The sequence below is a fragment of the Anomaloglossus baeobatrachus genome, chromosome 1 (genome assembly GCF_048569485.1).
Source record: "Anomaloglossus baeobatrachus isolate aAnoBae1 chromosome 1, aAnoBae1.hap1, whole genome shotgun sequence".
Classification (NCBI taxonomy): domain Eukaryota; kingdom Metazoa; phylum Chordata; class Amphibia; order Anura; family Aromobatidae; genus Anomaloglossus; species Anomaloglossus baeobatrachus.
The window spans coordinates 178855439-178883352 of record NC_134353.1 but is presented as its reverse complement, the minus strand read 5'-3'; the positions used below and the strand labels follow the sequence as shown (position 1 = coordinate 178883352).

General features: G+C 50.0%; 1 protein-coding gene across 3 annotated transcripts in view; it reads right to left on the bottom strand.

Moving 5' to 3' along the window:
• Positions 1-27914, bottom strand: part of NEK1 (NIMA related kinase 1) — a 282342-nt gene that overhangs the window by 171896 nt on the left and 82532 nt on the right. For all 3 annotated transcript variants that reach the window (XM_075347215.1, XM_075347229.1, XM_075347221.1), the window contains 2 exons: positions 27739-27804; positions 7351-7398 (listed from right to left, as the gene is read on the bottom strand). In XM_075347215.1, coding sequence (XP_075203330.1) covers positions 7351-7398; positions 27739-27804 — 114 coding nt within the window. The remainder of the gene's footprint in view (positions 1-7350; positions 7399-27738; positions 27805-27914) is intronic.

Genomic DNA, 27914 nt, shown 5'->3' with positions numbered 1-27914 from the left:
CAATCCGAAGGATGTTCGGAGAACTGAAACCATAACCAAAAGAACAATTCAACATGAACAACATGTGTACACAAAAGAACAACCAGCCCGAAGGGAACAGGGGCGGGTGCTGGGTCTCCCAATAGGAGCTAGAAGAAAAGGAATTTACGGTAAGTAAACAAAATTCCCTTCTTCTTTGTCGCTCCATTGGGAGACCCAGACAATTGGGACGTCCAAAAGCAGTCCCTGGGTGGGTAAAAGAATACCTCAATAAAAGAGAGCCGAAAAACGACCCCTTCCTCCAGGTGGGCAACCGCCGCCTGAAGAACTCGCCTACCTAGACTGGCATCTGCCGAAGCATAGGTATGCACTTGATAGTGTTTTGTGAAGGTGTGCAGACTAGACCAGGTAGCTGCCTGACACACCTGCTGAGCCGTAGCCCGGTGTCGCAATGCCCAGGACGCACCCACGGCTCTGGTAGAATGGGCTTTCAGGCCCGAAGGAAGAGGAAGCCCCGAAGAACGGTAGGCTTCAAGAATCGGTTCCTTGATCCACCGAGCCAAGGTTGACTTGGAAGCCTGCGAACCCTTACGCTGGCCAGCGACCAGGACAAAGAGCGCATCTGAACGGCGCAGGGGCGCCGTGCGAGACACGTAGAGCCGGAGTGCTCTCACTAGATCTAATGAATGCAAATCCTTTTCACACTGGTGAACTGGATGAGGGCAAAATGACAGTAAGGAGATATCCTGATTGAGATGAAAAGGAGATACCACCTTAGGGAGAAACTCCGGGACAGGACGCAGAACCACCTTATCCTGGTGAAAAACCAGGAAAGGGGATTTGCATGACAGCGCTGCAAGCTCCGACACTCTTCGGAGTGAGGTAATTGAGATAAACCCGACGACGCTAGGAGCCAGGACTCAATGGCCACACAGTCAGGTTGAGGGCCGCAGAATACAGATGGAAAAACGGCCCTTGTGACAGCAGGTCTGTGCGGTCTGGAAGCGCCCACGGCTGACCCACCGTGAGATGCCACAGATCCGGGTACCACGACCGCCTCGGCCAATCTGGAGCGACGAGAATGGCGCGACGACAGTCGGATCTGATCTTGCGTAACACTCTGGGCAACATCGCCAGAGGAGGAAACACATAAGGGAGTCGAAACTGCGACCAATCCTGAACTAACGCGTCCGCCACCAGAGCTCTGTGATCTTGAGACCGTGCCATGAAGGCCGGGACCTTGTTGTTGTGCCGTGACGCCATGAGATCGACGTCCGGCGTTCCCCAGCGGCGACAGATCTCTCGAAACACGTCTGGGTGAAGAGACCATTCCCCCGCATCCATGCCCTGACGACAGAAAATCTGCTTCCCAGTTTTCTACGCCCGGGATGTGAACTGCGGAGATGGTGGAGGCTGTGGCTTCCGCCCACAGCAGAATCCGTCGGACTTCCTGGAAGGCTTGACGGCTGCGCGTGCCGTCCTGGTGGTTGATGTACGCGACCGCCGTGGCGTTGTCCGACTGTATGCGGATCTGCCTGCCCTGCAGCCACCGATGGAACGCCTTTAGGGCTAGATACACTGACCTTATCTCCAGAACATTGATCTGAAGGGAAGACTCTATCGGAGTCCAGGTTCCCTGAGCCCTGTGGTGGAGAAAAACCGCTCCCCACCCTGACAGGCTCGCGTCCGTCGTGACCACAGCCCAGGTTGGGGGTAGGAAGGATTTTCCCTGCGACAGAGAGTTGGGAAGGAGCCACCACTGAAGTGACGTCTTGTTTGCAAGGGAAAGAGAGACGTTCCTGTCGAGGGACGTCGACCTCCTGTCCCATTTGCGGAGAATGTCCCATTGGAGTGGGCGAAGATGGAACTGTGCGAAGGGCACTGCCTCCATTGCTGCCACCATCTTCCCCAGGAAGTGCATGAGGCGCCTCAAGGGGTGTGACTGACCCCGAAGAAGAGATTGCCCCCCTGTCTGCAGCGAAAGCTGTTTGTCCAGCGGTAGCTTGACTACCGCTGAGTGAGTATGAAACTCCATCCCGAGGTAAGTCAGTGATTGGGTCGGTGTCAACTTGGACTTTGGGAAGTTGATGAGCCACCCGAACTGCTGGAGAGTCGCCAGAGCGACGGTCAGGCTGTGTTGACACGCCACCCGGGAGGGTGCCCTGACTAGGAGATAGTCTAAGTAAGGGATCACCGAGTGTCCCTGAGAGTGTAGGACCGTCACAACGGATGCCATGACCTTGGTGAAGACCCGTGGGGCTGTCGCCAGGCCGAAAGGCAGTGCCACGAACTGAAGGTGTTCGTCCCCGATGGCGAAACGCAGGAAGCGTTGATGTTCGGGTGCGATCGGCACATGGAGATAAGCATCCTTGATGTCGATTGATGCTAGGAAGTCTCCTTGTGACATCGAAGCGATGACCGAGCGGAGAGATTCCATCCGAAACCTTCTGGTGCTCACATGCCTGTTGAGCAGTTTGAGGTCCAGAACGGGACGGAATGATCCGTCCTTCTTTGGCACCACGAACAAGTTGGAGTAGAAGCCGTGACCATGTTCCTGAGGGGGAACGGGAATCACCACTCCTTCTGTCTTCAGAACGCCCACAGCCTGAAAAAATGCGCCGGCCCGAGATGGGGGCGGAGATGTTCTGAAGAAACGAGTCGGAGGACGAGGGCTGAACTCTATCCTGTAACCGTGAGACAGAATGTCTCTCACCCATCGGTCTTGGACATGTGGCCACCAGGCGTCGCAAAAGCGGGAGAGCCTGCCACCGACCGAGGAGCGGTTCGGGGAGGCCGAAAGTCATGAGGAGGCCGCCTTGGAGGCAGTGCCTCCGGCGGTTTTTTGGGGGCGTGACTTGGACCGCCACGCATAGGAGTTCCTCTGGCCCTTCTCCGGCCTGTTGGACGAGGAGGATTGGGACTTGGCTGAGGGCCGAAAGGACCGAAACCTCGGTTGTATTTTCCGTTGCTGAGGTCTCTTCGGTTTGGACTGGGGTAAGGACGAGTCCTTTCCCTTGGATTCCTTAATAATCTCATCCAATCGTTCGCCAAACAATCGGTCGCCAGAAAACGGCAAACCGGTTAAGAACTTCTTGGAAGCAGAGTCTGCCTTCCATTCGCGTAGCCACATGGCCCTGCGGACTGCCACCGAATTAGCGGATGCTACCGCTGTACGGCTAGCAGAGTCCAGGACGGCGTTCATGGCGTAGGACGAAAAAGCCGACGCCTGAGAAGTCAAAGACGCAACTTGCGGAGCAGAGGTACGTGTGACCGCATTAATCTCAGACAGACAAGCTGAGATAGCTTGGAGTGCCCACACGGCTGCAAAAGGCCGGGGCAAAAGACGCGCCTGTGGCTTCATAGATGGATTTCACCAGGAGCTCTATCTGTCTGTCAGTGGCATCCTTGAGCGATGAGCCATCTGCAACTGATACTACAGATCTAGCCGCCAGTCTAGAGACTGGAGGATCCACCTTGGGACATTGAGCCCAACCCTTAACTACGTCAGAGGGGAAGGGGTAACGTGTGTCATTAAGGCGCTTAGTAAAGCGCTTGTCCGGAAATGCTCTGTGCTTCTGGACAGCATCTCTGAAGTTAGAGTGATCGAAAAACGCACTCCGTGTACGTTTGGGAAACCTAAACTGGTGTTTCTCCTGCTGCGAAGCCAACTCCTCTATAGGTGGAGGTGGGGGAGAAAGATCTAGCATCTGGTTAATGGACGATATAAGATCATTTACTAAGGCGTCCCCCTCAGGTGCATCAAGATTGAGGGCAACGTCAGGGTCAGAGCCCTGAGCTGCGACGTCCGCCTCGTCCTCCAGAGAGTCCTCAAGCTGAGACCCCGAGCAGCGTGAGGAAGTCGGGGAAGATTCCCAGCGAGCCCGCTTAGCCGGTCTGGGACTGTGGTCCGTGCAGGAGTCCTCCACGTGAGACCTAGGGGCCACCCCAGGAGCACGCTGCGGCGCAGACCGAGAGGGGCCTGGAGGCGATGATCCAACAGTGCCCGGGGCCTGTATAAGGACCGGTCTGGACTGCAAGGCTTCTAGTAGCTTGGCAGACCATTTGTCCATAGACTGAGCCATGGATTGTGAAAGCGACTCAGAGAGTTTCTCAGCAAAAACTGCAAACTCTGTCCCTGCCGCCTGGACAGTGGAAGCAGGAGGGTCTGCCTGATCCGAGGGGCCCACTAGTGACCGAGGCTCCGGCTGAGCAAGTGCAACAGGGGTCGAGCATTGCTCACAGTGAGGTTAGGTGGAACCCGCAGGTAACATAGCCCCACAAGAGTTACAGGTTGCAAAAAAAACCCTTTGCCTTAGCGCCCTTGCTCCTTGTGGACGACATGCTGTTGTATCCTAGGAGAGTGATCACTGAGGGTATATAGCCAAAAGTAAACAACCCGGCCGAACAGAGAAAATATATACAAATATATATATATATATATATATATATATATATATATATATATATATATATATATATATATATATATATATATATATATATATATATATATATATATATATATATATATATACACTCCGGCACCCTAGGGGGACCAGCACCGGGTGACCGGTGTGGCTTACTGACCGCCCAAAGCGGAGTGTGTGTCCACCAGATTCCCTGCCTTAGGTCTCCCAGAGCTGCAGAGCTCGTTCCTGAAATCCTCCACCGGCAGAATGTGTGTAAAAATGGCTGCCGGAGCTCTCAGGGGAGGACGGAGCCGTGGGCGGCGACTAGTAAAGTGCGGGAATCTGGGGCCCCACAGTGATCAGTGAGGGGGGGGGAGGAAACCTAAAGTATGCTCCAGTCCTCACTGCCGACGTCAGGTCGACCGTCCCGCCCTTACCCCTGACTGGCAGGCCCGGGGGCGGGAGTTATGGTACTAGGCCGCAATGAAGCCGGGGACTAAATTTAATACCGCAGCCGACAAACAGGCTCGGTCGGCGCGGAAGTCCCGGTCTTCACAAACCAGCAGCTGCTGCAGCGTCTGTGAAACAAGCGCTCCATGCACAGTCCCCATGGGGACACAGAGTACCTTTAGATGCAGGGCCCTGTCCCTGAGGATACATAGACTCCTGTCCGGCAGATTCCCACAGGGGCTGCGGAGGGAGCCCGGTCCCAGTGAATGGATGACCGGTCAGGATCCCACTTCTCCCAGAGCCTCTAAGGGATGGTGAAGGAAAACGGCATGTGGCTCCAGCCTCTGTACCCGCAATGGGTACCTCAACCTTAACAGCACCGCCGACGTAGTGGGGTGAGAAGGGAGCATGCCGGGGGCCCCGTGGGGGCCCACTTTTCTTCCATCCGATAAAATCAGCAGCTGCTGCTGACTAAAATGGGAATGCATGAGTGGATGTGTGCCTCCTTCCACACAAAAGCATAAAACTGAGGAGCCCGTGATGCACGGGAGGGTGTATAGGCAGAGGGGAGGGGTTACACTTTTCAGTGTAATACTTTGTGTGGCCTCCGGAGGCAGAAGCTATACACCCAATTGTCTGGGTCTCCCAATGGAGCGACAAAGAAAATGGAATTTTCTCAAGAAAATTCCGCAGGCACTGAAAGATTACCGCACCCGTGGTAAAAAACCGCGGCAAACCGCACCCGAAAACCGCATGTGGTTTGCTGCGGTTTTACCACGGTATTGTTCGCGGTATTGCCGCGGTTTTGCCGCGTGCGGGTTGGTACATGTGCTTTATTGCATTCAATGCAATACAGCACATTGAAATAAAAAAAAAAATAAAAAAAAAAATAATTTCCTTCTTTTAGATAGATAAAGAGACAGAAGAATAGATAGAGGGATAGATAGACAGACAGACAGACAGACAGCTAGACAGACAGACAAACAGACAAACAGACAGACAGATAGACAGATAGATAGATAGACAGACAGACAGAGACAGACAGATAGATAGATAGATAGATAGATAGATAGACAGACAGACAGATAGATAGATAGATAGATAGATAGATAGATAGATAGATAGATAGATAGATAGATAGATAGGACAGATCGCTGCATTTCCCACGGTCGGCAGTGAGTTCACATTACCGGCCGTGGGAAATGACCGGTAATTACCTCTGCTGTCTCGCTGCGAGGCTGCATTCATTCAGCGCTGTGCATCAGTCGCGGTTGGATGTAAGCAGCGCAGGAGCTGTGGATTATGCCGGAGCTGTGGATTACGCCGGAGCTTTGTTTCGGGAGGGGGTAATAAAATGGTGAACGAGGCTTGTTTGTGTTTTATTTAAAATAAAGGATTTTTCTGTGTGTTTTATTCACTTTACTTACGGGTTGATAATGTCAGCTGTCACAGACACTGCCATGATCAAGCCTGGAGTTAATGGCGGTGATCCGCCGCCATTAACTCCTTGTATTACCCTGACTGCCACTGCTACACGGCGGCAGGAAGAGCCAGGGAAACGCCGGTACTGCCGCATAATGCATGCGACAGTGCCGGGGCAGCTGCGGCTGATATTCTCGGCTGCGGGAGGGGGAGTGAGGCGGGGGACATTAACCCTGCCCCTCTCCCTCCCCAGCCTGAGAATACCGGGCCGCCGCTGTGTGCTTACCTCGGCTGGATGGTAAATATACAGCGGAGCCCACGTGCTTTGTTCTCTATATTTCTGTTTGCTTTCTATGTGTGTTCTATGTGTCTGTGTGTTCTAGGTCTGTGATGTGTCTGTGTCGTGTGTGTTTACTCTCTGCACGGCTTCCTCTTCCTGTAATGACATCACTTCGCTGCAAAACCGCAGACAAGAGATGTACATTACCGGAGGTAAACCGCGAAGTACCGCAGGGAATAACGCAGGAAAACGCAGTGAACCGCACAGAAGTTGTTGCCTGCGTTATTCCCTGCGGGATTTCACGATTACATTGGAGTCAATGGAGTGAAATCCCGCAGCGATGTGCGGAAAAAAATTGACATGCAATTGTTTTTGCTGCGGGAATCCCGCAGCAAAACATGCAGCTGTCAAATTCCGCCTAGTGCGCACAGGATTTTTTTTCCCATAGGTTTTGCTGGTGATTCACTGCAGAGATGTTATGAACATTTTCTGCAGCGAAACATGCAGCAAAACCGCAAAAAATCAACGGCAAAATTCGGTAACTGCGCACAGGGCCTTAATGCTGGTGTTTTGCTGCCCTCTAGTGGATCTTTACATAATTAAGTCTATAAAAATGAGTGTAACCATGATGAAGCAGGATCATATAGTGTAATGACCGTAGCCAATAGGGAAATGCATTCTGTGATCAAATGATCAAACAAGAGAACGTGCTATAATTTACAGATCAGACAAGGCAAGCTTAGTGATGGGAGTAAGGCAAGGGAACAGTGCGGAGACAGCAGCATTTGTAATGCACAGGGCATCGCTCACCCTGTCCTTCTCCAGTCGTCTCATCTGTTCAGCTTTCAGTAAGTTCAACTGAAATGTAGAAAAAACAAATAAACAAATAGCATTGATAATGTAAGAGAAAAAACTCCGCCAGCCATAACTATAATACAGAGAAATTTGAGGTCCAATCAGCAGGATTTTCATATATAAGTAAAGTCAGTCCTATACTGGTCCTATGACGCTGAATGTAAGCATAGCTTTTATTTAGTGATTGGATGTTTTATTTAAGAAATATGTGTAAGTAAAGTTCCAGCAATGCACTGCTATTTGACTGACAGGTGCAACAGGAAGGGAATATGTAGGTCGAGTCTTGGTATCTATTCCCGCTCCTGTCTGCCCGATTGACCTTCCTCCCCGTTACCGTCATATATGTTAATTCCAGCGCAATCAAACAGACAGGGGCGGGAATAGATAGCGAGACCCAACTCACATATTCCCTTCCTGTTGCATCTGTCAATCAAATATCAGTGCATTTCTGTAACTTTACTTACATATATCTCTTAAATAAAACATTCAAGCTCAGAACAAAAGGTATGGTTACATTCAGCATCCTAGGGCCAGTATAGCACTGATTTTACTTTATATATGAAAATCCTACTGGTTGGTTCCCTTTAAGAGCATTTACCATAACTGCAGGAATTGACAGCTGCGACAGAATATTGTTACCATGCCCAACATCACCATAAGTTACTTGCTACCAGGGTCACCGCCGTATGTAGCACCCATGTGGTGTGGTCTTACCCTAAAGGCTCATGCGGACAACTGTGCTACTCGATCCAATCTTGGACCGCACAGAGGAACTGGCCACGGGGCCTCCCGATTGGCGCAGTCACGCTCTGATCAAGAGATGTGCAGCCGGTCCATGCATTGCATCCCAGATCGGACCAATTTGCATGGATGCCTGCATGAGACCTAATTTTGAGACTTGGAAGCATGATTAAAGGGGTCACTAAACCTCCAAGAAGAGGATTGTACCAAAGTGCTTGGGAAAACAAGCAACCTTTCAAATCACTTATTATCATTTTCTCCGTTCTCTCCCTAGCCCTACGTTTACACAGAGTACTGCCAAGAACAATGTGCTGCCGAGAACAGTGTTAACCTATGTGCACTGAATGAATTGCCCGAGACCGTGTATTGTACACTAGTAAATCACCAGCAAACATGTAGCTGATCAGAGGTCAATTAGTGTGTAAATAGGACACCTATGTGGACCTATAGCACCCAGATTTCCATAGCCACAAACTTTGCGGACAGCAATTTAATACCATTAATGATGCTTCTCAAATATATGTCAGTACATAGATTTAAATAAATGCGGTAGCGATAGTGGGGAAAACATGAAACAAAGTGACTTTTTCTAATCTAGCTTACATACCTGAGCAAATGATCCACAAATAAAAATGGTCCCTCAACTAGGATGGAGGAGTTGGCCATGGTTTTAACACTCCTTGAATAGACAATTCATGATTATGAGGCCTGATAACTTGCAATATCTTTCCCCATATGTCTAATACCATATGAGAGAGATGAATAAAGGTTGTACAGGACAACAAAACTAATGTATAAACGGGACTGAGATCATTCACTCTTTGTCTTAAGCTCAGAGACTTTAGTGACCAGTTTTCTAGTTGCGGTTTGTGGAGTTCTTTATGAAAAAACTGGGTAAACACAGACTAAAATATTGTACATACATTGTAGAATGTGTGAACTATATTGTGGGTTCTTTACAGCGCTTCGCATGACTCAATACAGAAAGTGCATGAAATAGGAAAACGACCCCAGCAATTTCTCCTTTGATTACTTTTCTTTTAATGCTATTTGGTCTCATATTATAGTTAAAAGAAATGAATAATAAAAGTCTTGTGTCTGAAGCTCAGCCTCGTTCCCCTCCTCATTATCTTGTGTCTGAAGCTCAGCCTCGTTCCCCTCCTCATTATCTTGTGTCTGAAGCTCAGCCTCGTTCCCCTCCTCACTATCTCGTGTCTGAAGCTCAGCCTCGTTCCCCTCCTCATTATCTTGTGTCTGAAGCTCATCCTCGTTCCCCTCCTCACTATCTTGTGTCTGAAGCTCAGCCTCGTTCCCCTCCTCATTATCATTATCTTGTGTCTGAAGCTCATCCTCGTTCCCCTCCTCACTATCTTGTGTCTGAAGCTCAGCCTCGTTCCCCTCCTCACTATCTTGTGTCTGAAGCTCATCCTCGTTCCCCTCCTCACTATCTTGTGTCTGAAGCTCAGCCTCGTTCCCCTCCTCACTGTCTTGTGTCTGAAGCTCAGCCTCGTTCCCCTCCTCACTATCTTGTGTCTGAAGCTCATCCTCGTTCCCCTCCTCACTATCTTGTGTCTGAAGCTCAGCCTCGTTCCCCTCCTCATTATCATTATCTTGTGTCTGAAGCTCATCCTCGTTCCCCTCCTCACTATCTTGTGTCTGAAGCTCAGCCTCGTTCCCCTCCTCACTATCTTGTGTCTGAAGCTCATCCTCGTTCCCCTCCTCACTATCTTGTGTCTGAAGCTCAGCCTCGTTCCCCTCCTCACTGTCTTGTGTCTGAAGCTCAGCCTCGTTGCCCTCCTCATTATCTTGTGTCTGAAGCTCAGCCTGGTTCCCCTCCTCACTATCTCGTGTCTGAAGCTCAGCCTCGTTCCCCTCCTCATTATCTTGTGTCTGAAGCTCATCCTCGTTCCCCTCCTCACTATCTTGTGTCTGAAGCTCAGCCTCGTTCCCCTCCTCATTATCTTGTGTCTGAAGCTCATCCTCGTTCCCCTCCTCACTATCTTGTGTCTGAAGCTCAGCCTCGTTCCCCTCCTCACTATCTTGTGTCTGAAGCTCAGCCTCGTTCCCCTCCTCACTGTTTTGTGTCTGAAGCTCAGCCTCGTTCCCCTCCTCACTGTCTTGTGTCTGAAGCTCAGTCTCCTTCCCCTCCTCACTGTCTTGTGTCTGGCTTTCAGGCCATCTCCTGCAGCAGAAGCCTCCCCTGCTGTGTTCTGTCCCAGCAGGACAAAATATCATTAAGAGTAAGTTCACACAGTGCGTTTTTTGCGGCGTTTTTCGGGTGCGTTTTTGGCCTCAAAACTGCATGACTGCTTCCCCAGCAAAGTCTATGAGTTCTCATTTTTGCTGTCCGCACACAACTTTTTTTTTTAAGCTGCGTTTTTGAGCTTAAAAAAAAAAAAAATGGACATGTCAATTCTTTCCTGCATTTTTCTGCGTTTTCCTTCTATGCTATGCAATGCATTGGAAAAACGCAGAAAAACGCAGAGATCAAAAACGCAGCAAAACGCAGCCAAAAATGCACCAAATAGCGGTAAAAACGCATGCTTTTTTTTGCCGCGGGTGCGTTTTTGTGCGTTTTTAGCGGCCAAAAACGGAGCATCAAAAAAAAACGTAGCGTGTGCACATAGCCTAAGCCTTGACCACAAGGTTAAAGAGGTTGTCCACTACTTTTACATTGTTAACCTACCCTAAGGAGAGGCCATCAATGTCTTTTTGGCCGGGGTCCGACACCCCGCACACCAGCTGCTCTTGGTGCCAGCGGCGGTAGCAGTAGGCAGCTGGAAATGCTCAGTTACGGAGCTGTTCCATCTTCTGATAGTGCCCATGGTCACATACTGCACATCCGCCTCCTATTGATTTGAATGGGAGATAGATGTGTAGTAGCTGGCCGCAGTTGCTAGCAGAAGAGGGGCAGTTCTGTACCTGAGCATTTCCGGCTGCTGATGCTGAAAGAGTGGCGGGGGTGTGGGGTGTTGGACCCCGGTCGATCAGACATAGAATAGGTCATCAAAGGAGAGGCCCATCCATGTAAAAGTAGTAGACAACCTCTAAGAGTGAAGGGGCTTCATGAAACTTAGGCTACTTTCACACATCAGTTTTTTCCATCAGGTACAATCCGGAAAAAAACGGGTTAAACGGATCCGGTAGCGCATCCGTTTTATCCCCATAGATTTGCATTGTTACCGGATTGTACCTGATGGCTTTGCGTTGCATCCGTTTTTTTCCGGATGCGGCAAAAATTAAAGCGGCGGCTGGAGGCAACGTGTCTTGCAACGTTTTTTTGTCCGGCAAAAAAACCGCATCGCGCCAGATCCGGCGCGATACGGCGTGTTTTACAATGAAAGCCTATGGACGCCGGATCCGGCGCAATGCGGTAAAAAATGGATGCGGCTGCCGGATCAGTTTTTGTTAACTGCGCATGCACCAAATTAATTAAAAAAAACTGATCCATCAAAAAAACGGACAAAACGAATGGAAAAACGGATGCAACGGATCCGGTTTTTTACGCATCCGGCATAACGGATCCGTTAAAAACCGGATCCGGTTTTACATTTTTTTGCCGGATCCTTTGGATCAGGAAAAAAAAAAAAAAGGATTGTGCCTGAATGCAGAAAACTGATGTGTGAAAGTAGCCTTATCGGGAGATATAACTCCTTTGTTTCAGGATCATGCAGAAAATGCTGCCAACAAAACAACATCGAGAGCAGCTATATTTTAATTACCGGTAGTTAATTTAAACATTTTTTTTACAGGTTAACCTTTCTGTAAATGACATTACAATTGTTCTTTTGCTCATGACTGGTAGTTGTTAGGAATGGGTTGGTGTTTGCTTAGTAGTGAGGCGACGAGGAAACTTACTGTGAGTTAGAGGATGCACAGGACACTACCCGTACAAGTGGATGACAAAGTGGGCAAGAGAGATGTACAGAATCCGGTCTTACAATGTAATAAAATGATATTAACCTACAGATATGGGGTTACTCTGCAGATAAACAGTGATCTGCCGCCATGCAGCCACCACACTAAGAGCCCCGCTGCCGGGAGGAAAGTAACTAAGTCTTCCTTTTCTACTGCTGAGTACATCTGGCTGCAGAGAGAGCTGCAATTGGAGAGAAGCTCTGCGTCACTGATTTCTTTTTATATAGGTGCTCAGGGGAAAAAACAGTCAAAAGTAAAGAGTACCCCGGCACACTATTACTCCCAAATGAAGAAAATCATGCGACTGTTCATAATGCAAATTTCTTTTTATTGATCAAAATGTGCTGTAAATTATTAAATATGATTCGTCCAAATAAGTCGACGTTTCGGCTGTAGGCCTTCGTCAGACTGGACTTTATCTGAACATAATGAACAAAAACAAAAATCAATATCATATATACAAGATTGACAAAATGAATCCAACAACAAAATGATAGTATATAAATGACATCATAGTAGGGTAGAGACATGTCATATCATATTGTGATACAATCTTGTGGTATGAGGATATAGCTACCCTCTACTTGTACAATGTAACAAAAAAACGTACACTTTATGGTAGCAAGAGTATTCTGTGCATGGATTGGGGATTCACTTAATTAGTGCTCATGTGACAGTGGTTGATTTAAATGGAAGACCGACCATAGGGGGGGGGGGGGGGGGAAGACCAGAGAAGAGAGGAAGAGTGAAGAATGCCAGGAAATAATGAGAGAAATATCAGGTTAAGCAAGTACAAAAGGAAGGAGGTAGTCTGACTGAGATTTCAGTAAGTCCAGTGTGCCACTCGCCACTGTTGGTATGTCAGTATGCACTCACATCAAGGCGTGAGCCAAAGAATAAATGGCGGAAGACATCAATATCAATATGACACCCATAGATATGGGATAATTTCTTCTGTAGCATATGTCTGTTTTTTATATATGACCAGCATATATGTACAATGTTGTCTCACTGACATGTATCCCTCTTTTTTGCAGCATGTCCTGATATTGAGCACTAGCCAGCACTTCCATGGATAAACGCACCTTCTCCCATATCTCCTATGGCACTCCGGACTAGGATAATGTCTCTCACTCACACCAATGCACGTGAATAGTGGTTCGTTTATGCTAGTAATCATCCAGGCACAACATGCCAGTCCCTATGACGCACCAGCAGGGGGCCGGGCCGGAGACGCGTACTGCGCATGCGCGGTGTGCGTTCCACCAGCCCGTCTTCCTGTATTCCACTGACAGGAAGTGATAATGACAGTATACGCCCACACTTCCTTTAAAACGCCTGCACGCTGAAGCAATCCCCAGTGCAGGATCCTCCACTCACAGACCGCACGTCCAGCACCAGTGTGGTAAGTAATGGTAGCCGACCTCGCTCTCCATCGGCTATTCATGATTCTTTCATGCTGCCTGCAATTTCCTTCTGCCTGCAATAGTCTTCTGGTGATAATCTCCTGCTGATAAAGCAGTGATTTTATCAGAACTACAAGTAGCCCAGTAAGTGACACATCGCTGGAATCAGGATCTCTGACCCCTATATTACGCTGCTCTCAGATTAGCTGTCAAAAACCTAGTGGACAGATTTCCTTTAATTAGAGCGTTGCCAATAGTAGCCAGGACACCACATTCAGCTCACTAGTGCGGATATATCAGAGGAAGATCGAAAATCAAATTATTACAAAACCCATTAATAGTATTGTTTAATTCAGGGATCCAACTGAGCACTAATTACATTTCAACAAAGGGCTATTGATACATGATGAACTGATGGTATATCACTAGGAAGGGACATAATTTTCTCATCTGTGGGGAGGTTTCTCGGACTCCTAGTGGTCCTTAAAATTAGGGGTCCTTAGCGCCACATCTAAGATTTCCCTGTACGGCGGACCTCCCACCTGCCCAGAGAAGTGCAGCACAGCATTACTAACATTGAATGGTGCCGTGCTGCGATTCCATGTATAGCTGATGGCTGGAGAATTGCAGTGTATGGAAAAACCATGGAGAAGCAGAGCTGGACTGCAGCCGCATTATACTCAGAATCAGGCACTGATAACAATGGGTGACCCTGGAAAAAGAAGCCTTAAAGAAGTTGTCCAGTTACCAAAACTGATTTTTTTTTTTTCTGATAAATCTTGCTAATATGTGACCCTCAACACATCTATTATGTTTTTTCAGCAAAATTACCTTTTATTGTGCACTAGCAGCACATGCTCATTGCTGGCTCCAGCTCTGATGGGGTTAATCTCTCCTCTGACTTCCTGTGTTCAGTTCCTACAAGTCCCAGAACTCTTTGTGGCTCTAGGGCGGTGTCTAGCTTATCTAACACACCCATTGTGTCTAATACACCCACTCTGCTCCCACCCAAACCCTCCTCCCTGCCTCTTCCCAGTGGATGCACTCAGATCAATCACACAGACAGCAGCAGCTCTACACAGCCAGGGGAAGAAAGTGTGTGTGTGCGTATATACAGTGTATGTGTATATACAGTGTGTGTGTGTATATACAGTGTGTGTGCGTATATACAGTGTGTGTGCGTATATACAGTGTGTGTGTGTATATATACAGTGTGTGTGTGAGTGTGTATGTGTGTGTGTATATATATACAGTGTGTGTGTGAGTGTGTATGTGTGTGTGTATGTCATACTCACCTGTCTGCAGGGTCCGGGTGCCATGCCTGCTTCCAGCCCGTCTCCGTACCGCCGCTTCGGCTGTGTGCAGTCTCCCCGGGGCACGTACGAAGCTTGCAGGACCTGGCGGTGGATCACCTGATGCAGTCACCTGACGCATCAGCTGATCGATTCTCGTGGTGTCGCCGGCTTTTTCGCGCCCGGCCGGCTATCAGCTGATCCTGCCGTCAGGGGACTTCATCAGCTGATTACCGGCAGCTCCTGCAGTGATGGGCCAGGATCAGACTCCCCTGCAGGAGCTGCTGGTAATCAGCACAGACGTGAGTATTTATTTATTTATTATTTTTTTTTTGCACTGATGCATCAGCTGATTGTATAATTGGCTTTTATACAATCAGCTGATGTGTGATGTGATTCACGTAGTTTAACCTGACACATCATCTGATCGCTTTGCCTTCCAGCAAACCGATCAGATGATATTGGATTGGGCGGCGCGGGACCCTTGACCCAGGATTACTGTGGAGGGGGGTTTATTTCAATAAAGATGGAGTCACTAATTGTGTTGTGTTTTATTTCTAATAAAAATATTTTTCTGTGTGTTGTGTTTTTTTTTTTTATCATTACTAGAAATTCATGGTGGCCATGTCTAATATTGGCGTGACACCATGAATTTCGGGCTTAGGGCTAGCTGATAATTACAGCTAGCCCTAACTCCATTATTACCCAGCGAGCCACCCGGCATCAGGGCAGCTGGAAGAGTTGGATACAGCGCCAGAAGATGGCGCTTCTATGAAAGCGCCATTTTCTGGGGTGGCTGCGGACTGCAATTCGCAGTGGGGGTGCCCAGAAAGCTTGGGCACCCTTCACTGTGGATTCTAATCCCCAGCTGCCTAGTTGTACCCGGCTGGACACTAAAATTAGGCGAAGCTCACGTCATATTTTTTTTTAAATTATTTCATGAAATTCATGAAATAATTAAAAAAAAAAGGGCTTCTCTATATTTTTGGTTCCCAGCCGGGTACAAATAGGCAGCTGGGGGTTGGGGGCAGCCCGTACCTGCCTGCTGTACCCGGCTAGCATACAAAAATATGGCGAAGCCCATGTCATTTTTTTTTTCTTTTTGGGTAAAAAACTGCATACAGTCCTGGATGGAGGATGCTGAGCCTTGTAGTTCTGCAGCTGCTGTCTGCTCTCCTGCATACACTAGTGAATGGAGGATGCTGAGCCTTGTAGTTCTGCAGCTGCTGTCTGCTCTCCTGCATACACTAGTGAATGGAGGATGCTGAGCCTTGTAGTTCTGCAGATGCTGTCTGCTCTCCTGCATACAATGAACATTTTGAATAAGGAAATGACATCAGACCTTTTTTTTTTTCATCAACAATCTTTAATGGCATTGTGCACTGATTAAACATGCAGTGAGCAAAAACGCAGCAAAAAAACGCACCAAATCGTGGCAAAAACGTGACATGCAGCACCGCAGGTGACAGAGCAGAGCAAGTTGGTGACATGCTCTGCTCTGACACATAGTGTGCTGCATGTCACTATATCCACTCTGGGACTTGTTGTGCAGGTGACCGGATGATACATGTCACTAACTTGCTCCACTGTGACTTCTGCTGCATTGTTCCAACTGTATACACTCTCACCTGAACAAGTCTCAGAGTGGGCAGTTAGTGACATGTATCATCCGGTCACCTGCACAACAAGTCCCAGAGTGGTGAAAGATAGTGACATGCAGCACACTATGTGTCAGAGCAGAGCATGTCACTGTCTCCACTCTGGGACTTGTTGTGCAGGTGACCGGATGCTACATGTCACTAACTGCCCCACTCTGTGATTTCTGCTGCATAGTACCAACTGTATACACTCTCACCTGCACAACAAGTCCCATAGTGGAGACAGTTAGTGACATGTAGCATCCGGTCATCTGCACAACAAGTGCCAGAGTGGAGAAAGATAGTGACATGCAGCACACTATGTGTCAGAGCAGAGCATGTCACTGTCTCCACTCCGCTGACCTCACAGCCCGTACACGCTGCGATGGATGCAGGGGGACACAGAACAAGTAATCGGCCGACACTGGAGTCATCTGATTACTTGGGATGAATTGAGCAGTAAAATGCTCTGGTGCTCGATGGGCGAAGCCCATGCCGATTTTTTTTTTAAAAAAAAATTCATTAAAAATAAAAAAACAAAAAAAATCACATTGTTTGTGGGCTCCCGCTGCATTTTGTATTGCTAAGGGTAACCAAAGCAGCTACTGGCTGCTAGCCCCCGCTGCTTGGTGTTACTTTCACTGGCAATAGAAATGCAGGGAAGCATTTTTTTTTTTTTATAAAGGTTTTTCCCTGAAAACGTTTTTAAGAAAATGACGTGGGCTTCGCCATATTTTTGTATGCTAGCCAGGTACAGCAGGCAGCTATGGGCTGCCCCCAACCCCCAGCTGCCTAGTTGTACCCGGCTGGGAACCAAAAATATAGAGAAGCCCTTTTTTTTCATGAATTTCATGAAATAATTAAAAAAAAAAAAAAAATGATGTGGGCTTCGCCAAATTTTTGAGTCCAGCCAGGTACAACTAGGCAGCTGGGGCTTGGAATCCACAGTGCAGGGTGCCCAAACTTTCTGGGCCCCCCACTGTGAATTGCAGTCCACAGCTGCCCCAGAAAATGGCGCTTTCAAAGAAGCGCCATGTTCAGGCGCTGTATCCAACTCTTCCAGTGGCCCTGGTGGCAGGTGGCACGCTGGGTAATAAGGGGTTAATACCAGCTATGTTTTACCAGCTGGTATAAAGCCCGAGATTCTTAATGTCAGGCCAAGTTTAACCTGGCCATTAAGAATCTCCAACAAAGGGTTTAAAAAAAAAAAAAAAAGACATCCCACAGAGAAAAATACTTTATTAGAAATAAATACACAGACACAGTAGGGACTCCATGTTTATTACTCCCTCTCACCCCTCCACGATGGAGAGATTTCTGTACTGACCATGCCAGGAGAGAGCGAGGAAAAAGAGCGAGCGGGGGGGGGAGAAGAGAGCGAGCGGGGGGGGGGGGGAGAAGAGAGCGAGCGGGGGGGGGAGAAGAGAGCGAGCGGGGGGGGGAGAAGAGAGCGAGCGGGGGGGGGGAGAAGAGAGCGAGCGGGGGGGGGGAGAAGAGAGCGAGCGGGGGGGGGAGAAGAGAGCGAGCGGGGGGGGGAGAAGAGAGCGAGCGGGGGGAGAAGAGAGCGAGGGGGGGGAGAAGAGAGCGAGGGGGGGAGAAGAGAGCGAGGGGGGGAGAAGAGAGCGAGGGGGGGGGGAAGAGAGCGAGGGGGGGGGAAGAGAGCGAGGGGGGGGAAGAGAGGGGGGGAGAAGAGAGAGGGGGGGGGAGAAGAGAGAGGGGGGAAGAAGAGAGAGGGGGGAAGAAGAGAGAGAGGGGGAGAAGAGAGAGGGGGGGAGAAGAGAGAGGGGGGGAGAAGAGAGAGGGGGGGAGAAGAGAGAGGGGGGGGAGAAGAGAGAGGGGGGGAGAAGAGAGGGGGGGAGAGAGGGGAGAAGAGAGAGAGGGGGGGAGAAGAGAGAGAGGGGGGAGAAGAGAGAGAGGGGGGAGAAGAGAGAGAGAGGGGGAGAAGAGAGAGGGGGGGAAGAGAGAGGGGGGAAGAGAGAGGGGGGGAGAGAGAGGGGGGGAGAGAGGGGGGGGAAGAGAGAGGGGGGGGAGAAGAGAGAGGGGGGAAAAGAGAGGGGGGGAGAGAGAGGGGGGGAGAGAGAGGGGGGGAGAGAGAGGGGGGGAGAGAGAGGGGGGGAGAGAGAGAGGGGGGAGAGAGAGAGGGGGGAGAGAGAGGGGGGGAGAGAGAGAGGGGGGGAGAAGAGAGAGAGAGGGGGGAGAAGAGAGAGAGAGGGGGGGAGAAGAGAGAGAGGGGGGGGGGGAGAAGAGAGAGAGGGGGGAGAAGAGAGAGAGAGGGGGGAGAAGAGAGAGAGAGGGGGGAGAAGAGAGAGAGAGGGGGGAGAGGGGAGGGGGGAGAAGAGAGAGGGGAGGGGGGGAGAAGAGAGAGAGAGGGGGGGAGAAGAGAGAGAGAGGGGGGGGGGGAAGAGAGGGGGGGGAGAGAGAGGGGGGGAGAAGAGAGAGGGGGGGAGAAGAGAGAGGGGGGGAGAAGAGAGAGGGGGGGAGAAGAGAGAGGGGGGGAGAAGAGAGAGGGGGGGAGAAGAGAGGGTGGGGAGAAGAGAGGGGGGGGAGAAGAGAGGGGGGGAGAAGAGAGGGGGGGGGAAGAGAGGCGGAGAAGAGAGAGAGGGGGGGAGAAGGGGTGGGAGAGGGGGGGAGAGAAGAGAGTGGGGAAAGAAGAGGGGGGGGCAGAGGTGCTCTGTCACCAACTGTCTCCACTCTGTGACTTGTGGTGCAGGTGACAGAGTGCAGACAGTTGGTCCCATGCAGCAGGACAGATGGCAGAGCACAGCGGTGACATGCCTGTCAGTGTCTTGCTGCTGGGAGAAGCAGATGATCACACTGCCCGACACCGGCCGCTCTCCTGACATCGCAGCAGAGCGGGCGGGTGGACAGTGTGATCACATACTTACGTGCAGGGGGGGATTCAGTTGAAGAACCCCCCCCCTGTACTGCACACTGGCGCCCCGTGCCTCACCATCTGCAGGACGCTTAGCCGGCTCCACACTGACGTCCTCCGGATCCTCCCCTCGATGCTGAGCTGTGACGTGCGGTAGTCACCGCCCACAGCCCTGTCACTCAATCTGAGTGGTGCCAGCCTCCTGTGACGTACCCGTCTTGTTTGAGAGCCCGGAAATGCCGGGACGTCAGAGGATGCCGGCGGCCACAGCTCCAGGGGGTCATGTGACAGGCACTGAGCGTGCAGCATAGCGCCGCTCAGTGCCAGAAATGGAAATACAAGCCAATGGAGAAAATACCTAGAATTGTAAGTAGAACTTCTACAGAAAATAAAAAAAATGGGTGAACCACCCCTTTAAGCTATGTTATGTTGACATGTGGCATCTTTTTTGTCAGTGCATCTAAAATGCACCAAAAACGCAGTGGCAAAAACACATAAAAAACGCAATGCAGTTTTACCGCATTTTTTAAAGTGTTTTTTACCGCGTTTTGCCCAATGCATTTTTTAAGTCAAATCTATTGACTGGAAGGGCTCAAAAATGGGGTAAAAACGCAAAAAGAATTGACATCCTGCATCTTGAAAAATGCAGCCAAGATGCAGCAAATAAGAGACGCCCAGTGTGGACAGCAATATGGAAATCTCATAGACTTTGCTGGGAGAAAAAAAAATGCATTTTGGTGCATCTTAGTGACCTCAAAAACGCACCAAAAATGCAGCAAAAGATGCCCTGTGTGAACTTAGCCTTACAGGGAAGCCCCCCTCATCTGGTTGACGCCTTTACACCAGCCTCTTATACGATCTTCTATCCCAATCACCTCTTGGTTAGGACAGTAATAAAGTCCTTTTAGCTTTATTTTCTAACCCTAGCCCTCTTACTATAGTTTTTAAAAACCTGACATTGTGCAAAGGGATGGGACGGTCATAAAATCTGGGTCTATCTGAATTAGAGGCTTCCTAAGTCAGACATTTCATGCAGGGAGGTACGGTGCTGCTCCTTGATGCTTGGCTCCTACACGGGCAGCTCCAACCTGCTCTCTGACCTGTCCCCACAGATCTCTTTGTAGTGAAACCTCACTACTGGAAACTATATGTACACAATCATCTCATCCTTCCCACTTAGTGTCGCTACACTACAGGCTGCTCCTAAGAGAGGGGAGTCAAACTTCATTTCCTTTAGCAACTGCTTGGGAAACTGAATTACAACCGTCGTTCTCCCCAGGAGATTGGTGTAAAGCTTTCGTCCTTTCTCACAGATCCTCCATATCATGCACACCGCAGAAGAGCAATGATACATTTCTCTGTAGGTGGTACAGACCCTCAGCCCTGCTCCACGCCTTTCATCCATAGTCTGATATTGTTGGAGATGTGGAGAAGAGTGCTCATACACATATATAGTATGGTGGAGCTGTGAAACCTCGTTCCTTTCTGCTCAGCCATTAATGATCTTTATTATAACGTTTGTTCAGATTCAGTCGGCTAGTCCCCGGTGATGGCTCTTATCTATTATACCAGACCCACGCTCTTCCTTGAAGAAAGGTGTAATGCGTTTCTTCACACAAGCAGCTCGTTTAATTAACTCTTGCCACTGGAAGACTTCGCAGGTATCCTCTCTTGTGGTTGTAGCTAGATACCTTCCTGGACATTTCTAAATTGGAGGACCTTGGACATTTCTAAATTGGAGGACCTTGGTAGCATGACAGAACTGATCAGGTGGTTTCTGGATAGATAACCAAACCAATTCAAGACTTAGGGGCCGATTCATCAAGATTGGCTGAATGCACAAATAAATCTACACAAGTCTTGCTGATGTAAAACGAACCAAATTCATTGAGAGGTGCAAGCCACTACTAAGACAACCCCTTCTGATTCCACTTATTTCCCCCAGTTAAAATAAAAGAACCTGTACTCACCTCCCGTACTGGCTCTGTTCCAGCGCTCTTGGTAACCATGGTCCAAGGCTCACGTTCTATTGTGACGTCACGTGAACCCCACATCTAGTCAGCACCGGCTTCTCTCTCAACACCTTTGGACCAAATGTGCAATCAACAGGGAGAGGCAGCCCCAGCGCCACTTCCTGATAATTAACTCATTTGATCCGAAGATGGGGAGAGAGAAGCCAGCAAAGATTGGATGCGTGGCTCACATCACAATGTCACTTGCACCCCAAACCGCAACATCACTGGAATGGTGCCAGAATAGAAGGAGAGTACAGGATCTTATATTTTAACTGGGGGAAAAGAAGGGAATTTTGTTACTTACCGTAAATTCCTTTTCTTCTAGCTCTTATTGGGAGACCCAGACGATTGGGGTATAGCTACTGCCCTCTGGAGGCCACACAAAGCACTACATTAAAAGTGCAAGGCCCCTCCCCCTCTGGCTATACCCCCCCGTGGTATCACGGGTTCTCCAGTTTTAGTGCCAAAGCAAGAAGGAGGAAGCCAATAACTGGTTTAAACAAATTAACTCCGAATAACATCGGAGAACTGAAAAACCGTTCAACATGAACAACATGTGTACCCGCAAACAACAAAAAAACATCCCGAAGGACAACAGGGCGGGTGCTGGGTCTCCCAATAAGAGCTAGAAGAAAAGGAATTTACGGTAAGTAACAAAATTCCCTTCTTCTTCAGCGCTCTATTGGGAGACCCAGACGATTGGGACGTCCAAAAGCTGTCCCTGGGTGGGTAAATAAATACCTCATGTTAGAGCTGCAAAACAGCCCTCCCCTACGGGGGTGTCACTGCCGCCTGCAGGACTCTTCTACCTAAGCTGGCATCCGCCGAAGCATAGGTATGCACCTGATAATGCTTGGTGAAAGTGTGCAGACTGGACCAGGTAGCTGCCTGGCACACCTGTTGAGCCGAAGCCTGGTGACGTAATGCCCAGGACGCACCCACGGCTCTGGTGGAGTGGGCTTTTAGCCCTGAAGGAACCGGAAGCCCCGCAGAACGGTAGGCCTCTAGAATTGGTTCTTTGATCCATCGAGCCAGGGTGGCTTTAGAAGCCTGCAACCCCTTGCGCGGACCAGCGACAAGGACGAAAAGTGCATCGGCACGGCGTATGGGCGCCGTGCGGGAAATGTAGATTCTGAGTGCTCTCACCAGATCTAGCAAACGTAAGGCCTTTTCATACCGGTGAACCGGATGAGGGCAAAAAGAAGGCAAGGAAATATCCTGATTAAGATGAAAAGAGGATACGACCTTAGGAAGAAACTCCGGAATGGGGCGCAGCACAACCTTGTCCTGGTGGAACACCAGGAAGGGAGCCTTAGATGACAGAGCTGCCAGCTCAGACACTCGCCGAAGCGATGTGATTGCAACAAGAAACGCCACTTTCTGCGACAGCCGAGAGAAGGAAACTTCCTTCAGAGGCTCGAAGGGCGGCTTCTGGAGAGCAACTAGTACCCTGTTCAGATCCCATGGATCTAACGGTCGCTTGTACGGGGGCACAATATGACAGACCCCCTGCAGGAACGTGCGCACCTTAGGAAGACGTGCTAGACGCTTCTGAAAAAACACGGATAGTGCCGAAACTTGCCCTTTAAGGGAGCTGAGCGACAAGCCCTTTTCTAACCCCGATTGCAGGAAAGAAAGAAAAGTGGGCAATGCAAATGGCCAGGGAGACACTCCCTGAGCAGAGCACCAGGACAAGAAAATCTTCCACGTTCTGTGGTAGATCTTAGCCGAATTCGACTTTCTAGCTTGTCTCATTGTGGCAATGACCCCCTGAGATAATCCAGCAGATGCTAGGATCCAGGACTCAATGGCCACACAGTCAGGTTCAGGGCCGCAGAATTCTGATGGAAAAACGGCCCTTGGGACAGTAAGTCTGGTCGGTCTGGCAGTGACCACGGTCGACCGATCGTGAGATGCCACAGATCCGGATACCACGACCTCCTCGGCCAGTCTGGAGCGACGAGAATGACGCGGCTGCACTCGGATCTGATCTTGCGTAGCACTCTGGGCAAGAGCGCTAGAGGCGGAAACACGTATGGGAGCTGAAACTGCGACCAATCTTGAACCAAGGCGTCTGCCGCCAGAGCTCTTTGATCGCGCGACCTCGCCATGAATGCCGGGACCTTGTTGTTGTGCCGGGATGCCATTAGGTCGACGTCCGGCACTCCCCAGCGGCGACAGATTTCCTGAAACACGTCCGGGTGAAGGGACCATTCCCCTGCGTCCATGCCCTGGCGACTGAGAAAGTCTGCTTCCCAGTTTTCTACGCCTGGGATGTGAACCGCGGATATGGTGGATGCTCTGTCCTCCACCCACATTAGAATGCGCCGGACTTCTTGGAAGGCTTGCCGACTGCGCGTCCCTCCTTGGTGGTTGATGTATGCCACCGCTGTGGAGTTGTCCGATTGGATTCGGATCTGCTTTCCTTCCAGCCACTGTTGGAAGGCCAGTAGAGCAAGATACACTGCTCTGATCTCCAGAACATTGATCTGAAGGGTGGACTCCTGCGGAGTCCACGTCCCCTGAGCCCTGTGGTGGAGAAATACTGCTCCCCACCCTGACAGACTCGCATCTGTCGTGACTACTGCCCAGGATGGGGGCAGGAAGGATCTTCCCTGAGACAATGAGGTGGGAAGGAGCCACCATTGTAGAGAGTCCTTGGCCGTCTGGGAAAGCGAGACTTTCCTGTCCAGGGACGTTGACTTCCCGTCCCATTGGCGGAGAATGTCCCATTGAAGTGGGCGCAGATGAAACTGCGCAAAGGGAACTGCTTCCATGGCTGCCACCATCTTCCCGAGGAAGTGCATGAGGCGCCGCAAGGGATGCAACTGGCCCTGCAGGAGAGATTGCACCCCTGTCTGTAGTGACCGCTGCTTGTCCAGCGGAAGCTTCACTATCGCTGCTAGAGTATGAAACTCCATGCCAAGATACGTTAGTGACTGAGTCGGTGATAGGATCGACTTTGGAAAGTTGATGATCCATCCGAAAGACTGTAGAGTCTCCAGCGTAGCATTCAGGCTGAGTTGGCATGCCTCCTGAGAGGGAGCTTTGACCAATAAGTCGTCTAAGTAAGGGATCACCGAGTGTCCCTGAGAGTGCAAGACTGCTACCACCGCCGCCATGACCTTGGTGAAGACCCGCCAAACAGTCTCTCTCTAGACAAAGGCAAACTGGTTAAACATTTTTTGGAACCAGCATCTGCTTTCCAGTCCTTTAACCACAAGGCTCTGCGCAAAACTACCGAATTGGCGGACGCCATTGAGGTGCGACTGGTAGATTCTAGGACCGCATTGATAGCGTAAGACGCAAACGCCGACATCTGCGTGGTAAGGTGCGCCACTTGCGGCACTGCTGGATGCATGATAGCATCCACTTTTGCTAAGCCAGCGGAAATAGCCTGGAGTGCCCATACAGCTGCGAATGCCGGAGCAAACGACGCGCCGATAGCTTCATAGACAGATTTTAACCAAAGGTCCATCTGTCTGTCATTGGCATCTTTAAGTGAAGCGCCATCCTCCACTGCAACTATGGATCTAGCTGCAAGTTTGGAAATCGGGGGGTCTACCTTTGGACACTGTGTCCAGCGCTTGACCACCTCAGGGGGGAAAGGGAAACGCGTATCTTTAGATCGTTTAGAGAAACGCCTTTCTGGGTGAGCGTCGTGCTTCTGGATTGATTCTCTGAAGTCAGAGTGATCTAACAAAGCACTCAATTTACGCTTGGGATAAAGGAAACGAAACTTTTCCTGCTCCGCAGCCGCCTCTTCTGCTGAAGGGGCTGGGGGAGAAATATCCAACAGCCTATAGAAAACGTTGATGTTCTGTAGCAATTGGCACGTGGAGATAAGCATCTTTGATGTCTATTGAGGCAAGGAAGTCTCCTCTGGACATTGAGGCAATGACAGAGCGGAGGGTTTCCATCCGGAACCTCCTGGCGTTGAGCCGTTTTAGGTCCAGAACAGGACGGAACGAGCCGTCCTTTTTTGGAACCACAAAGAGATTGGAGTAAAACCCTTGCCCTTGTTCCTGAGGAGGGACTGGGATAACCACTCCTTCCGCTTTTAGGGAATCCACCGCCTGCAGCAGAGCATCTGCTCGGTCTGGACGTGGGGAGGTTCTGAAGACGTCGAGGGTCTTTCCCAGCGAGCTCGCTTAGGGTGGCTGGGGCCATCATCTGAGTCATAATCCTCGGCCTGTGAAGCCGAGGACCCCCCTGTGGGCTGGATACATTCCAAGTAAGGGGGACCTGAGGACAGCGGCCTCGCCATGCCCAGAGACTGAGCCCCATGCATAGATTGCAAGGTCTCAAGGATTTTTGCCATAGATACAGACATATTATCTGCAAAAACTGCAAAGTCCGTCCCTGTCACCGGGGCAGAACTTACAAGCGTCTCAGCCTGGGTCGCTACCTCTCCTGACTCCGGCTGGCGAAGCAGCACCGGGTCGGAGCATTGCACACAATGGGGGTCATCAGAGCCTGCTGGTAGATTAGCCCCACAAGCAGCACACGCAGTATACACAGCCCTTTTTGCCTTGGCCGCCTTGCGTTTTGAGGATGACATGTTGCTGCTTCCACAGAGCAATCTGGGATATGCAGCCAGAAGCGCACCTCACCGTGCAAGAAATACAATATCTATATAACTGTATCCAGTACACTGATACACAGTGAGGCACTAGAGGGACCAGCACAGAAAAATCGCTTACCGCCCGCTTAAAAAGCGGGTGTGTGGTCGCCAGATAGCCCCTAGTCCAGGTCTCCCAGAGCCTTGCGTCCTTCCTCCAGCCAGGCATGCATGTAATGGCTGCCGGCGTCTCGAGAGAGGAAGGGGGGCGGGCCCTGGGCGTTCCTGGCCAAGAGCGGGAAGCCTGCTTCCCTCTGTGCATAGTGTGAGGGCTGGAGCATGTAAATCAGGCTCCAGCCCTCGTCGCTGCTTGCGAACAGCGTCTCTCCCCTACCCTGATTGACAGGGTGGGGGCGGGAACGAAACGGAGCTGCCGGCGTCCTAGGCCCAAAAAGCCGGGGACTAAATTTATAACCGCCGCCGCCGTAAAAGCGCGGACGGCGGATCCCCGGCGCACCACAAGTCACAGCAGCGCCGCCCGGTCCAGAGGGGGTCGGCGCTGCGTTCCCAAACACAAACAATCCCCCAGTAATCTGTAGGGACACCAACTCCACGTTGCGGTCCCCGGCGCACTACAACACCCAGCCAGCCCGGAGTGTGTCTGTGCCTGCCGGGGACACAGAGTACCTGTAAGATGCAGGGCCTGTCCCTGATCGTACTCCTGCTCCGAATCCATCAGGTTCTAATGGGTCTGTGGATGGAGCCCGGCATCAGAGCTGAGAGGCCGGCAGGATCCCACTTCCACAGAGCCCTACCAGGGGATGTGGAAGGAAAAACAGCATGTCAGGCTCCAGCCCTGTACCAGCAATAGGTACCTCAACCTTACAACACCATCCAGGGGTGAGAAGGGAGCATGCTGGGAACACTATATGTGTCCTCTTTTCTTCCATCCGACAAAGTCAGCAGCTACTGCTGACTAAAATCTGTGGAGCTATGCATGGAATGTCTGACCTCCTTCGCACACAAAGCTAAAACTGGAGAACCCGTGATACCACGGGGGGGTATAGCCAGAGGGGGAGGGGCCTTGCACTTTTAATGTAGTGCTTTGTGTGGCCTCCAGAGGGCAGTAGCTATACCCCAATCGTCTGGGTCTCCCAATAGAGCGCTGAAGAAAGGTGGAATCAGAAGGGGATGTCCTTGTAGTGGACAACCCCTTTAATAAATTTGGTGCCTCTTCTAAGTGGTGTCCACTTTTGTGCACTGAACCAGAAAGGCTACTGCAGTCAGGCAATGGAGTAGCCTTTCTGGCTTACAAAGAGCTGACATTTTTGAGGACTCTATGGCGGGTGTGGTTACACTTTACCCTGCCATGGCTCTGCCCCAGCACCACCTAGTTTGGCAGAGCAGAGTCAAACTGGAGGAAAACCCCCAAAAGTCTCATGAATTTTGCAAAAATCCCATTTGCACAAAACTTTTGTGACTTTTCAAAGCTTTTACACCAGTTTCATGTCATAAAAGCCTTGATAAATCGGCCACCAAGTAAAGACCAACACCTCCTCTGCTTTCCCCCATCCTTCTTAAATTCTTTTTCTTCTTTCTTAATATTTGTTTCATACTAGTGCTAGTCATCCTGCTAGTTTACGTACGGTTTGTATCTCTAGCATGTGTTTTATGATGCCATTTATAATAATTATTGAACCATACTCGGGATCAGTCGTACCCCTGTAGATCATAAAGTGATGGAACATTGCTTTAAAACATGATATTGCAGTTAAAAAAAAGGTGGGGGAGGGAGAATAAAGAGATGGGGACAGCCCAAAACAAAACATTTTTTTAATTGCATATATATTTTTTATATTTAGACTGTGAATCCCATATTACTATGTATAAGCAGCCCATACCTGTTCTCTCTGTCTCTTCTCTCTTTCACGCGGTCTAATGTCCAGCCAATTTTTCTTCACCACATTCTGCAAAACGTAAAAGTACAACTACAATTACATCTCTCGCACTCGGACGCGTCGTATTCCTATAAAAAAAAGGTTAGTGTCATCAAGACTAGCAAGGAGAATAAGTTAGA